The 14,877-nt window shown below is 40.1% G+C and overlaps 1 protein-coding gene across 9 annotated transcripts in view; it reads right to left on the bottom strand.

The window, feature by feature from the left end:
* tcf3b (transcription factor 3b) overlaps positions 1 to 14,877 on the bottom strand; it is a 45,538-nt gene that overhangs the window by 13,101 nt on the left and 17,560 nt on the right. For 8 of the 9 annotated variants that reach the window (XM_087783214.1, XM_087783218.1, XM_087783215.1 and 5 more), the window contains 6 exons: positions 11,180 to 11,253; positions 10,694 to 10,766; positions 10,288 to 10,328; positions 10,091 to 10,223; positions 8,403 to 8,449; positions 2,261 to 2,360 (listed from right to left, as the gene is read on the bottom strand). In XM_087783214.1, the coding sequence (XP_087639340.1) occupies positions 2,261 to 2,360; positions 8,403 to 8,449; positions 10,091 to 10,223; positions 10,288 to 10,328; positions 10,694 to 10,766; positions 11,180 to 11,253 (468 nt within the window). The remainder of the gene's footprint in view (positions 1 to 2,260; positions 2,361 to 8,402; positions 8,450 to 10,090; positions 10,224 to 10,287; positions 10,329 to 10,693; positions 10,767 to 11,179; positions 11,254 to 14,877) is intronic. The other variant, XM_087783220.1, reaches the window with a different exon arrangement.

The raw sequence follows: 14,877 nt of genomic DNA, 5'->3' as shown, positions 1-14,877 counted from the left end.
CATTCATTTTCTACCACTTTATCCCTTATGGGGGTCGCGGGGAGACTGGAGTCTATCCCAGTATCACAGGGCGAGAGGCAGGGGACACCCTGGACAGGACGCTCGTCAGTCTCAGGACACACAAAGACACACAACCATTCACACACACACACACTCATACCTACAGACATTTTCCCTCAAGTTCTCAATCAACCTCTGTATGTTTGTGGACTGTGGGAGGAAACCGGAGTGTCCGGAGTAAACCTGTGTTCTTTTCAGTTCTTCGAAAATGATGTTTCGTGTACGTCGTCATGTCTTCCAACACAAATGTGATTAATAAGAATAAGAAGCTCTTTAGTTTCACTCGTGCGATCAACACACGACAGCTTTAAACCAGGTCCATGTTTGAGAAACTATTGATCAATGTTATTAAAGGTTATAATAAAAATAAGAAACTATTGATCAATGTTATTAAAGGTTATAATAAAAATAAGAAACTATTGATCAATGTTATTAAAGGTTATAATAAAAATAAGAAACTATTGGATCAGTTCAACAATGTTATTAAATGTTAGTTATAATAAAAATAAGAAACTATTGGATCAGTTCAACAATGTTATTAAATGTTAGTTATAATAAAAAGTATGGAGTATTGAGGCTCGTTCTCTGACATCTGATCACGAGCGGATCATCATCACAGGTTCAGATCAATGAAGCTTGAAAATGTGTCAAGAAAAAGTCTCTAAATCGTGTTTAAATATATCATTGACTTTCAACCACGAAGACCTTGAATTCATCGACAGTAGAGTTTTCAAAGTTTCAACCATCATGGTTTCCTTTCCATCACAGTTACGCTGTATAACCACTAGAGGGCTCCGACTTCATGCAACAGCTCCTCATCCCATTACACCAAAGCCCTTCCAGTAGTTATCAGACAAAGATGTATTCTTGTTTACATTCTTATGTCTTTTATCAGTTTATTCCTATTCAGTAAGTGTGTTATTGTTTCAATCAAACTTCTGGCAGCTAGATGGCAGCAGTCATTACAATAAAAACATCATCGATGGTTATGAAACCCTTTGATGCACTTAAGATCCATAATGACTTTAGGGGACAATAATGGTTTGTGATCTCATGGCTGTTCCAAAGTATCCTCTCGTCCTCAGTCATGGCTAAGATCTCGCAGGATTTCATTTGTTCCTTTAGCAGCGGAGAACGGTTGATGGTCCAAGAATTCTGGATTTTTGTGAAGCAATATTTACACAAAGAGACAATGTTGATGTTGGTTTTATATATTTGACACAGTACAGATTGGAATCTGGTAGAATCTGGATTCTACTAGTACAGATTGGAATTCCAGATCCTACTAGTGAATTCCAATCTGTACTAGTACAGATTGGAATCCTACTTCTGAATTGGGATCTGATTCCAATCAGTACAAACAGGAATTCTACTAGTACAGATTGGAATTCTACTTCTGTATTGGGATCTGATTCCAATCAGTACAAACAGGAATTCTACTAGTACAGATTGGAATTCCAGATCCTACTAGTGAATTCCAATCTGTACTAGTTAAATTCCTGTTTGTACTGATTGGAATCAGATCCCAATACAGAAGCAGGATTCCAATCTGTACTAGTACAGATTGGAATTCACTAGTAGGATCTGGAATTCTACTAGTACAGATTGGAATTCCAGATCCTACTAGTGAATTCCAATCTGTACTAGTACAGATTGGAATCCTACTTCTGAATTGGGATCTGATTCCAATCAGTACAAACAGGAATTCTACTAGTACAGATTGGAATTCTACTTCTGTATTGGGATCTGATTCCAATCAGTACAAACAGGAATTCTACTAGTACAGATTGGAATTCCAGATCCTACTAGTGAATTCCAATCTGTACTAGTTAAATTCCTGTTTGTACTGATTGGAATCAGATCCCAATACAGAAGCAGGATTCCAATCTGTACTAGTACAGATTGGAATTCACTAGTAGGATCTGGAATTCTACTAGTACAGATTGGAATTCAACTTCTGTATTGGGATCTGATTCCAATCAGTACTAGTACAAACACGAATTCTACCAGGACCATCTCTAATTCTAATAGGAGGAATTCAAACCCGAACCCATATCAATATTAAGATTCAGTGGCAGATCCAACTGGATTCCAATCTGTACTCTGACATACATTTGGATTTGTTTTACGTGGTTTCTTTCCTAAATGAAGTCGTTTTCAGTCCAACAAGACATTCAAAGTCATTTTAAAGGCGCGTCACCTTGCAGGTAGAAGGATCCGGGGTACACGGCGCCAGGTTTCCCGCCAGGATATCCTCCGTTGTCCCTCGCATACTCGTCACCGGACGTGGACGCGTACACCTGAGGACAGAGGTGTAAACACTCATCAAGTAAACGGAGAATACACGGCTTCTCTCGACGCGGCCACCAGATGGCGAAAGGGAGCTGGCAGGTTTGGCTTCCTGCTGGAGCAGGAAGGCGGCGTCCGAGGGCGTGCTGGGCCGGCGAAGGCTGGAGTCCCGGAGCACAGCGAGCACTTCCTCTCGCTTCCCCCGGACCCTCCCAGCGAACACACTCTGGCGTCGGCTCAACACACGCCACACCTTCGCAGCCTCGTCCAAACTCACGTCGTCTCCGCCGGCGGGAGCGTCGCACCGACGACCTCCGACCCGACGTCACGTGATCCATCGACAACAACAACAACAGATCTACATCAGACCCACAAGAAACTCGTCGGCCATTTATATCCCAGACTTCTCTCCCCTCCAGGAGGCAGAGAACGGAGGCGACGCCGCGAAGAATGCTAATCCAGAGAAAGGATTTTTTCCTGTAATTTGATTTAACAGGGAGAAGTGGAAAGGGAATGGAGATGCACTTCTAATTACAGAGCCATCTGCCTGTTCCTGGACCACATCCAGCTCCACAGGCAGCTGGGCTGGAGAGGATGGGGGCTGGGATCCAGAGCCAGGGAGGAGGATGGAGGTGGGCAGGGGGTGGTGAGGGGGCACGAGGGAGGACCGGGGCGAGGAGCGAAGGCCCCCATGATTTATGAGACGAGGGGCGTCGAGGGGAAAGGTAATCTTAATGACTTAAACAAAGATACAGGGGAGTGTGAAGGAAGCAGGGATTTAAGATGAAACACGCCGGAGACGACTTCATCCAACAATAGGCTTCGAGTCGTTCTTTCACCAGAACAATGTCGAGCGAATCCTTCGGATGGAAGCAGACAATGTACTGGCAGGATCATTTTATTCTAAAGGAGGAGGAAAAAAAGGGATTTCTGCGGTGAAATCCTCGACTAATAGGGGTTTAATGTAATTCCAGTTAGACCATGAAAAAAAACCAGATGAAACCGTCACACGAGGAGGAGGAGATTATTCCACTGGACAATGTCAGGAGATTATTTACGTCGGAGCTCGACGGACGACGGGGGTCGAAGGTCGACGACCCGAGGCCACGCGGCTAATGACCGGGTTATTGTGTCCGGGCCGGTCGGGACTTCTTGGACTACAAAGACCATCAGGAAACAAGCCCTTCAGAGGCTGGAGGAAGGTGGGGGTGTGGAGACCTCAGGATCATCATTAATCTGGGCTCAGACACGGGGCTCAGAGGCCTTTCTAGCACCACGCCTCACAACTGGGTCACTGGCAGGGGGAGGCCCACCCATCATGAGCCGGAGCCCGGGCGGGCCAGGTGGGGGAGGGGATCCAGAGAGTCATCGTTCGAGACCCTGGTCATCGTCGAGCGGCGTTTAGAGAAGTCTTTGAAAAACATCCTCAAGACCAAACCTTGATGATTTAAGTCTTCGTCTTCACAACAAGTCAAGGCTGAACGCATCATATTGTTTATTTCATATTATATCATATTGTTTATTTTATATTATAATATATCATATTGTTTATTTCATATTATAATATATCATATTGTTTGTTTTATATTATAATATATCATATTGTTTGTTTCATATTATAATATATCATATTGTTTGTTTTATATTATAATATATCATATTGTTTATTTCATATTATAATATATCATATTGTTTGTTTTATATTATAATATATCATATTGTTTGTTTCATATTATAATATATCATATTGTTTGTTTTATATTATAATATATCATATTGTTTATTTCATATTATAATATATCATATTGTTTGTTTTATATTATAATATATCATATTGTTTATTTCATATTATAATATATCATATTGTTTGTTTTATATTATAATATATCATATTGTTTATTTTATATTATAATATATCATATTGTTTATTTCATATTATAATATATCATATTGTTTGTTTCATATTATAATATATCATATTGTTTATTTTATATTATATTGTTTATTTTATATTATATCATATTGTTTATTTTATATTATATTATATTGTTTATTTTATATTATATTATAATATATCATATTGTTTATTTTATATTATATTATATTGTTTATTATATATTATATTATATTATAATATATCATATTGTTTATTTTATATTATATTATATTGTTTATTTTATATTATAATATATCATATTGTTTGTTTTATATTATAATATATCATATTGTTTGTTTCATATTATATTATATTATAATATATCATATTGTTTGTTTCATATTATAATATATTATAATATATCATATTGTTTATTTTATATTATATTATATCATATTGTTTGTTTTATATTATATCATATTGTTTATTTTATATTATAATATATCATATTGTTTGTTTCATATTATAATATATCATATTGTTTGTTTTATATTATAACATATTATAATATATCATATTGTTTATTTTATATTATATTGTTTATTTCATATTATAATATATCATATTGTTTGTTTTATATTATATTATATCATATTGTTTATTTCATATTATATTATAATATATCATATTGTTTGTTTCATATTATATTATAATATATCATATTGTTTGTTTTATATTATAATATATCATATTGTTTGTTTTATATTATATTATATTATAATATATCATATTGTTTATTTTATATTATAATATATCATATTGTTTGTTTCATATAATATTATAATATATCATATTGTTTGTTCCAATAGAATCCATGAAAGACTATAAGTGTCTCCGCAGTACAAGTATCTCCAGACATAAAATACATAATAAAGAAGTACAAACATATATAAGTCGCACTGGAGTATAAGTCGCATTTTTGGGGGAAATTGATTTGATAAAATCCAAGAACAGACATGTGATCTTGAAAGATTAAAATAAAACTAGAGGCAACAACAGAATAATGTTACGTTACATGAAGTGAGAACCTGGTATGTTAACATAACATATGAAGAGTTATTCAGAGAACTATAGCATCAATAACTAACTAGTTTACCAAACCATCCGTGTAACTCCAAATAACTCTTCATCCTCGTGTCACTTTTAAACAACTAACTAACTCCGGAGGTAGAAGATGCTTCCTCTTCTACGTGGAAATGATCAACACAGGCCTAGAGCGCCCTCTGGTGGTTTAGTGTGAGAATAACATGTGAAATGATATAATAATGTGGTAATAATTTCACACATAAGTCGCTCCAGAGTATAATCTCACCCCCGGACACACTATGAAAGAAACTGACACTTATAGTCCGGAACATACAGTAACTGAATTCATCTGCTTCTTAACTTGATCCGTCTTAAAACTTCTGGTGTCAATGTGTTCTGGAGTAAAAGCCAACGACCAGTTTGATCGTCGACCCGTCGTTCCGGCGCCGATGGCTCGATAACGAACGAGAAAGAAACAAAAGAACGCAAACACGTCGTGAACACGTCGTGTCGACGTACGTCTGAAGAGAAGCAGGACTTTATGAACAGTTGCCATCGTCCACAAACAAGATTCATCAGCTGCTGAGAATTCTGGGCTCGCTGACAAAATGTGACACTTGAGCCGCGATCGAATCCGCCCACGAGCTCCGGACGGATCCGGCCAGAAGCGAGCATGTCGTGTAACGAAGAGCAAACAAAGGCACGAGCCGCAGATGAAGAGACAAGAGAAACAAGGATCTGGAAGAAAGTTCCACCTTCAACACTCCAGGCTCCAGTGAACCTCCGTCCAGGGACGTCTGCGGAGTCGATGCAAGACCAGGTCGTGTCTGTGAACCTTATGTTGACTTCAGTATCTGTACGTCAACACGACACGTCAACGTACTTCAGCTACACAAGTCCTCGTCTACACAAACAACAAATCCCACACACAGAGTAACACGACGAGAGGTTCGTTCACTCGGTTCAATATTATTTTGGATAAGAAATCAGAAATTCATCTTCATGCTAATGTTTGTGTAGCAACAAACTTCTCGACTCAAACTAATATTTATGGTTGAAAACTGATCTTTAGAGCTTCTTAATAAACTAGTGTTGGTCAAGAAACAAACACACATGTTAATGAACATTGTTTCTGGGCTAGCTTAGCCTCGTCAATGACGGCTACCTTAGCCTCGTCAATGACAGCTAGCTTAGCCTCGTCAATGACGGCTACCTTAGCCTCGTCAATGTCAGCTACCTTAGCCTCGTCAATGACAGCTAGCTTAGCCTCGTCAATGACGGCTACCTTAGCCTCGTCAATGACAGCTAGCTTAGCCTCATCAATGTCGGCTACCTTAGCCTCGTCAATGTCAGCTAGCTTAGCCTCGTCAATGTCAGTTAGCTTAGCCTCGTCAATGTCCGCTAGCTTAGCCTCGTCAATGTCCGCTAGCTTAGCCTCGTCAATGTCCGCTAGCTTAGCCCCGTCAATGACAGCTAGCTTAGCCTCGTCAATGTCAGCTAGCTTAGCCTCGTCAATGTCCGCTAGCTTAGCCTCGTCAATGACGGCTACCTTAGCCTCGTCAATGACGGCTACCTTAGCCTCGTCAATGTTGGCTACCTTAGCCTCGTCAATGTTGGCTACCTTAGCCTCGTCAATGTCACCTAGATTAGCCTCGTCAATGTCAGCTAGCTTAGCCTCGTCAATGTCAGTTAGCTTAGCCTCGTCAATGTCTGCTAGCTTAGCCTCGTCAATGTCCGCTAGCTTAGCCTCGTCAATGTCCGCTAGCTTAGCCCCGTCAATGACAGCTAGCTTAGCCTCGTCAATGTCAGCTAGCTTAGCCTCGTCAATGTCCGCTAGCTTAGCCTCGTCAATGACGGCTACCTTAGCCTCGTCAATGACGGCTACCTTAGCCTCGTCAATGACGGCTACCTTAGCCTCGTCAATGTTGGCTACCTTAGCCTCGTCAATGTTGGCTACCTTAGCCTCGTCAATGTCACCTAGATTAGCCTCGTCAATGTCAGCTAGCTTAGCCTCGTCAATGTCAGCTAGCTTAGCCTCGTCAATGTCAGCTAGCTTAGCCTCGTCAATGTCAGATAGCTTAGCCTCGTCAATGTCAGCTAGCTTAGCCTCGTCAATGTCAGCTAGATTAGCCTCGTCAATGACAGCTAGCTTAGCCTCGTCAATGACAGCTAGCTTAGCCTCGTCAATGATAGCTAGCTTAGCCTCGTCAATGTCAGCTAGCTTAGCCTCGTCAATGTCAGTTAGCTTATCATGTCATCGACTTATAACGTAATCGAGTCACAATAATGAAGCCGGTAGATAAAATACATAAAATACATGTATTTATGAATATATTACACAATTAACTACGTTTTGTTCACGACTCATTTGACTCACAAGTCACATAAAAACACCAAATCAGCTGTTTTGATTGACACACGTCTGAGCCAATCAAATTGCCTCGTTCATCACTCGATGGGGGCGGAGCTTATGAAAAAGAAAGTGTCCCATTGGTCGATTCTTTTCTTTTAACCCGTGGCAGGGGCTGGTCCTTCACCGAGAAGATTCGTGTGTAGCGTTGATAAAGTCGTTCTTATCTACTTACGACGACAGAATAAACCGCTAAAGTAAAACATATACAAGATTAAAGAATAAAAATAAGTTGAATAAAAGTGAACAAAAACGTAGAAAACTGCTTCTTTTTTTCAACCCAGTGTCTGGTTCGACATAAACCTCACCGACCTAGACGTGTGCGTCACACACCCATGAACAAAACACACACAAGTCACTGTGTTGAAGAACAACATTCTAGTGGAATAAAAACAACAGAAAAGCTGTTTTTTATAAATATGAATCAAACAATGAAAACATTTTAAATCAACATCTAGACATTAATACCTATATCCTGAAAATAAACATTATATGAACCTAAGAGTTTAAAGTCAACAACATCTTGTCGTTATTTTTGAAACGGTGAAATCTGTCAAATATCGACGGCTTCAAACACATTCAACTGCCTTCAGCCTGGAGCGTCGACAACATGCGGAGATGAACTGAACCTGAAGTTCGACTCCAACACGGATATAAACGTGGAACAGGAACAAAACTCACCGAAGAAGGAAGACCTGGTGGTTTACGAATCTTCTTTGGCTGGGCTTCTAGGAAACAAAACATTTGCATCAAAAATATATATAAAACACAATATTTACTTGACGTTTGATTTATTTTTGTTGTTGCTACATTAGTGCACTTTGGTTACGTCATTAGAAAATTGGGGATTTTACTTCCTTTTTTGATTAACGTGTACATTTCTATTTTCTTTTATGTACGTTTTTGAATTCATGAAGAGTTAGTGAAGTTTTAGTGTTTTTAAAGTGTCTTTACACTGTTTTCATGTCAGTAGTTCCACATGTGTCTCAAATCACATACTTCTCTTAGTATACTAGAAGTTAGTATCATCAGGATAGTGTACGTTCTAACTAGTAACTAATCCTCCACAGATAGTATGTCTCAAATCACATACTTCTCTTAGTATACTAGAAGTTAGTATCATCAGGATAGTGTACGTACTAACTAGTAACTAATCCTCCACAGATAGTACGTCTCAAACATACTTCTCTTAGTATACTAGAAGTTAGTATCATCAGGATAGTGTACGTTCTAACTAGTAACTAATCCTCCACAGATAGTATGTCTCAAATCACATACTTCTCTTAGTACACTAGAAGTTAGTATCATCAGGATAGTGTACGTACTAACTAGTAACTAATCCTCCACAGATAGTATGTCTCAAACATACTTCTCTTAGTATACTAGAAGTTAGTATCATCAGGATAGTGTACGTACTAACTAGTAACTAATCCTCCACAGTTAGTACGTCTCAAATCACATACTTCTCTTAGTATACTAGAAGTTAGTATCATCAGGATAGTGTACGTACTAACTAGTAACTAATCCTCCACAGATAGTATGTCTCAAACATACCTCTCTTAGTATACTAGAAGTTAGTATCATCAGGATAGTGTACGTACTAACTAGTAACTAATCCTCCACAGATAGTATGTCTCAAACATACCTCTCTTAGTATACTAGAAGTTAGTATCATCAGGATAGTGTACGTACTAACTAGTAACTAATCCTCCACAGATAGTATGTCTCAAACATACCTCTCTTAGTATACTAGAAGTTAGTATCATCAGGATAGTGTACGTACTAACTAGTAACTAATCCTCCACAGATAGTATGTCTCAAACATACCTCTCTTAGAATACTAGAAGTTAGTATCATCAGGATAGTGTACGTACTAACTAGTAACTAATCCTCCACAGATAGTATGTCTCAAATCAAACTCTGCTGCTACACACTAACAGGAAATGACGCGACAGCTTCTTCTTCTACTTCTATTTAAGGATGATTTCGAGCATTTCAGCTGTAGGAACACTAGCGCCACCTGCTGGCAGCACGTTTTGCAAGTTTGGAAGATAGAGATAGAGATATATATATATACTATATATATATATATTTACAATGTCAACGTCACTAAGATGGAGTCGTTTAGTGTAGAAAGTGTCCATCGATCTATACTCAGTTTTGTGTGTGTTTTAGTATCAATCTAGTGTGTATGGAGCACTACATTTACATACTAAGAGTTGAGACTTGTGTTCATTAAATGTACAAAGTTATTCATAACGCATCTTATACATGCTTTGTTTTTTAACCATCCTTTAACAAGTGTTAGTAACTGATCACTAGTAAAAGTTGAGAATCCTTCAGAGGAGAAAAGGCGGAGGTTTTCTGACCTATCGCTCCTTCCGGCGGTCTTCTTCTGGGGTTGTTGGGGTACGATGGGTAGAACTGGGACCCGGACTTAAGACCAGAAGGGGACATGGCATCTGGACTTGGCATGGCGATGTCACTGGGAAGAAACCCGGCCTATAGAAAGATATAAAACAGTAAATAAATAACCGTCACGAAGCAGAAGACAATGTTTTCATACCTGACTTCCAAAGGAAGGGAAGGGCGGCCTCTCACTTTTACCTAGAGACCAGGACACGACATTAGACACCAGCGCTATAGAGAAGGCAACGGCTTCAAACTAATGACAACGTAGGTTTCCAAAAAGTACGAAAAAAGTCCAGAAATGCCCTCTTTTTTTTCACCGCTCAGCTGCGTAAAGCTGCCTGCCAGACGAAACCCTGGGGAAGGTTTTCTGCTTCATCGATTCAACACCGAGTGAATGAACACGAGCTCACTCTGCACACACGTGCACGAGGACGTGCACGAGGACGTGCACGAGGGACGTGCACGAGGACGTGCACGAGGACGTGCACGACGCTAGAATCCCTCGTTTTATGGAGAAAAACATCAAACGGATCAAGTGATCTTCAACGTTGGTTTCGTACCTGAAATCCCTGAACCGATGAAGGGCGAGGGCAGACCTTCGTGCTCGCTGTAGTGCGACCCCTCAGCGTAGCCCTGAAACACAACCGTTGGACAGCGTTGACAATCATCTCCAGGACCGCCATCGTCGACCAACAACGATTCCACCGCTTTTTCCCCCGTAGTCGACGGACTCACGCCGACGCATTAGCATCGGCTCCGGGGCCTCGAACCAACTTTCTTAATTAACAAGTCGCGGTAATCAAAACAAACGCCTCGTGCCTCGTGTTCCCGACGCGACTCGAGACGGTGACGGTGGAGGCGAGGCTGCAGATCCAACCGTGTCAGACAGGAAGTGAAACTAAAACTTCACATCTGAAGCAGCGACGAGATTGAATGGTGGAGTCGAGGGAGACGTGGAAGGAGTCGAGGACGTGACGAGCTTCTTCTGCTTAGACTTAGTTCTACTTATTTACTGCTAAAGGTCAAAGAGGTCAACGCTATCGTACCCGTCCTTGGCTGAACGAGGGACTGTTCTGTTCTCCTGGACCCCAGGACCCGGAGCCGCTCCGCTCATCCAGAGCTGGAAGAAACAAACAAAAAAAGTCATATAAATGTTTTTGGCTAAAATACATTTTGATCTCAACCAGTAAGACTTGAACATAAAATGCTTAAAGTGCTTCTTAAACCGGACATTTCGCTGTAGTTCATGTGTATCAGGACATATATCGAAAAAATATCGATATTGCAATATTGTCACATATGCATCGAAAACGATAATTTATAATGTCAATCAAATCAATCGGTGTCACGTTCAGTAAAGTTGACAATTTGTACTTCTATGTCTCGTTGTTGTTTACGTCTCCGTCTGTCTGTGAACTGTGTTAGGCTCGGTTGCTATGACGACACGTCTTGGCTCAGTATATCCAGTGAAGTAATACTAACTTATGATCTAGTCAAACACTAGTGATCCAGTGAAGTAATACTAACTCATGATCTAGTCAAACACTAGTGATCCAGTGAAGTAATACTAACTTATGATCTAGTCAAACACTAGTGATCCAGTGAAGTAATACTAACTTATGATCTAGTCAAACACTAGTGATCCAGTGAAGTAATACTAACTTATGATCTAGTCAAACACTAGTGATCCAGTGAAGTAATACTAACTTATGATCTAGTCAAACACTAGTGATCCAGTGAAGTAATACTAACTTATGATCTAGTCAAACACTAGTGATCCAGTGAAGTAATACTAACTTATGATCTAGTCAAACACTAGTGATCCAGTGAAGTAATACTAACTTATGATCTAGTCAAACACTAGTGATCCAGTGAAGTAATACTAACTTGTGATCTAGTCAAACACTAGTGATCCAGTGAAGTAATACTAACTTATGATCTAGTCAAACACTAGTGATCCAGTGAAGTAATACTAACTTATGATCTAGTCAAACACTAGTAATCCAGTGAAGTAATACTAACTTATGATCTAGTCAAACACTAGTGATCCAGTGAAGTAATACTAACTTATGATCTAGTCAAACACTAGTGATCCAGTGAAGTAATACTAACTTATGATCTAGTCAAACACTAGTGATCCAGTGAAGTAATACTAACTTATGATCTAGTCAAACACTAGTGATCCAGTGAAGTAATACTAACTTATGATCTAGTCAAACACTAGTGATCCAGTGAAGTAATACTAACTTATGATCTAGTCAAACACTAGTGATCCAGTGAAGTAATACTAACTTATGATCTAGTCAAACACTAGTGATCCAGTGAAGTAATACTAACTTATGATCTAGTCAAACACTAGTGATCCAGTGAAGTAATACTAACTTATGATCTAGTCAAACACTAGTGATCCAGTGAAGTAATACTAACTTGTGATCTAGTCAAACACTAGTAATCCAGTGAAGTAATACTAACTTATGATCTAGTCAAACACTAGTAATCCAGTGAAGTAATACTAACTTATGATCTAGTCAAACACTAGTGATCCAGTGAAGTAATACTAACTTATGATCTAGTCAAACACTAGTGATCCAGTCACTCGTCTCTTTCAACCTCCTTTGTTAAAGCAACATATTGTAAGAACTTTTCATCTCGTCTCAGTTGTTTTCTTAGAAGATCGTGAACTTACAAACAAACCTGTCCGTCTTCACCGTATGCTAACGAGCTAAGTTGTTAGCGTCATTTATAAAGTGTTATGTGTGCGTCTTCACCGTATGCTAACGAGCTAAGTTGTTAGCGTCATTTATAAAGTGTTATGTGTGCGTCTTCACCGTATGCTAACGAGCTAAGTTGTTAGCGTCATTTATAAAGTGTTATGTGTGCGTCTTAACTGTATGCTAACAAGCTAGGTTGTTAGCGTCATTTATAAAGTGTTATGTGTGCGTCTTCACCGTATGCTAACGAGCTAAGTTGTTAGCGTCATTTATAAAGTGTTATGTGTGCGTCTTCACCGTATGCTAACGAGCTAAGTTGTTAGCGTCATTTATAAAGTGTTGTGTGTCTGTCTTCACCGTATGCTAACGAGCTAAGTTGTTAGCATCATTTATAAAGTGTTATGTGTGCGTGTACAAGGATTTATTATTGATTTGGTGATATCACGACGCGCCGGCGGCTCCTCTCTGATGTCGCTCAGTTTCACAGGAAACCGATGCAAGTCCCGTGAGACTGAGCGTTAGAAGAGATATTTTTCTACCATCATGTCGACACCGAAGCGTTGAAATAAACCAAAGGGAAAAATCATCGTTTTCCTTCTTTAAACCCTCATGGCTACATCTTTAGGTGAAAGAAAACAATATTGCATTAATATCATAATTCAAGACAGTAATATCGCACATATATCGTGCAGCACTAACGTGTTTATATTACACAGCAACGACATTTACAACCACGACCATCTTTATACTGAACCATTTTAAATGAAATCAAGCAAAACTACAGATCATTTAAGAACACAATGAAGTATTATCCACGACTCAATCTTTACTAGCGCTTAAATAAATATACATTTTTAAAACGTCATCCCTTTTCTCACAGTGTAAAAAGACTCGGACGAACAATAAGTGATAAAAGCAGGATTTCAAACATTTCCGGGGAAATAAAACATCAGTGATCGTTATAGTCGTGAATATCAACGTCGTCAGAACCAGTTTGTTATTCATCAGGAATATTATTATTAAAAAAGTTAAGGTTGTTCTCGTCAAACAGAACGACGAGGTGAAAAAAGACCTCATGTGACACAAAAGGAGAAACGAAGCCAAAAGACTGGTGGAGCAGAAAAGCGAAAATACTCCCATCATCCTCGGCTTCTGCACTAATGCTGTCCCGACTCTCTGGAGACGCCGGCTTAATTGCACGCTGATTTGCATAATTGTGCATATTAATGGGGCTGCCTTATGAATATTCATATTTAGACTCCTTTTTTTTTGCCTAATTAAAAAAAATGTGTGTGAGAAAGAAAGAGTGAAGGAGGGAGAGAGAGAAGGAGAGGAAGTGAGTGATGAGACTAACAGAGCAGAGAGTGAGGGGAGAGAGTGAGGGAGGAGAGTGAGGGGGGAGAGTGAGGGGAGAGAGTGAGGGGGGAGAGTGAGGGAAGAGAGTGAGGGAAGAGAGTGAGGGGGGAGAGTGAGGGGAGAGTGTGAGGGGAGAGAGTGAGGGGGGAGAGTGAGGGGGGAGAGTGAGGGAAGAGAGTGAGGGAAGAGAGTGAGGGGGGAGAGTGAGGGGGGAGAGTGAGGGGAGAGAGTGAGGGAAGAGAGTGAGGGGGGAGAGTGAGGGGAGAGTGTGAGGGGAGAGAGTGAGGGGGGAGAGTGAGGGGAGAGAGTGAGGGGGGAGAGTGAGGGAAGAGAGTGAGGGAAGAGAGTGAGGGGGGAGAGTGAGGGGAGAGAGTGAGGGGGGAGAGTGAGGGGAGAGAGTGAGGGGAGAGAGTGAGGGAAGAGAGTGAGGGAAGAGAGTGAGGGGAGAGAGTGAGGGGGGAGAGTGAGGGGGGAGAGTGAGGGGAGAGAGTGAGGGGGGAGAGTGAGTGAAGAGAGTGAGGGAAGAGAGTGAGGGAAGAGAGTGAGGGAAGAGAGTGAGGGGGGAGAGTGAGGGGGGGAGAGTGAGGGGGGGAGAGTGAGGGGGGAGAGTGAGGGGAGAGAGTGAGGGGAGAGAGTGAGGGGGGGAGAGTGAGGGGGGAGAGTGAGGGGAGAGAGTG

The sequence above is a fragment of the Callionymus lyra genome, chromosome 2 (assembly GCF_982586985.1).
Source record: "Callionymus lyra chromosome 2, fCalLyr1.hap1.1, whole genome shotgun sequence".
Taxonomy (NCBI): domain Eukaryota; kingdom Metazoa; phylum Chordata; class Actinopteri; order Syngnathiformes; family Callionymidae; genus Callionymus; species Callionymus lyra.
Note: the sequence above shows the minus strand (reverse complement) of the source record. Positions and strands in the feature narration are given on the sequence as shown.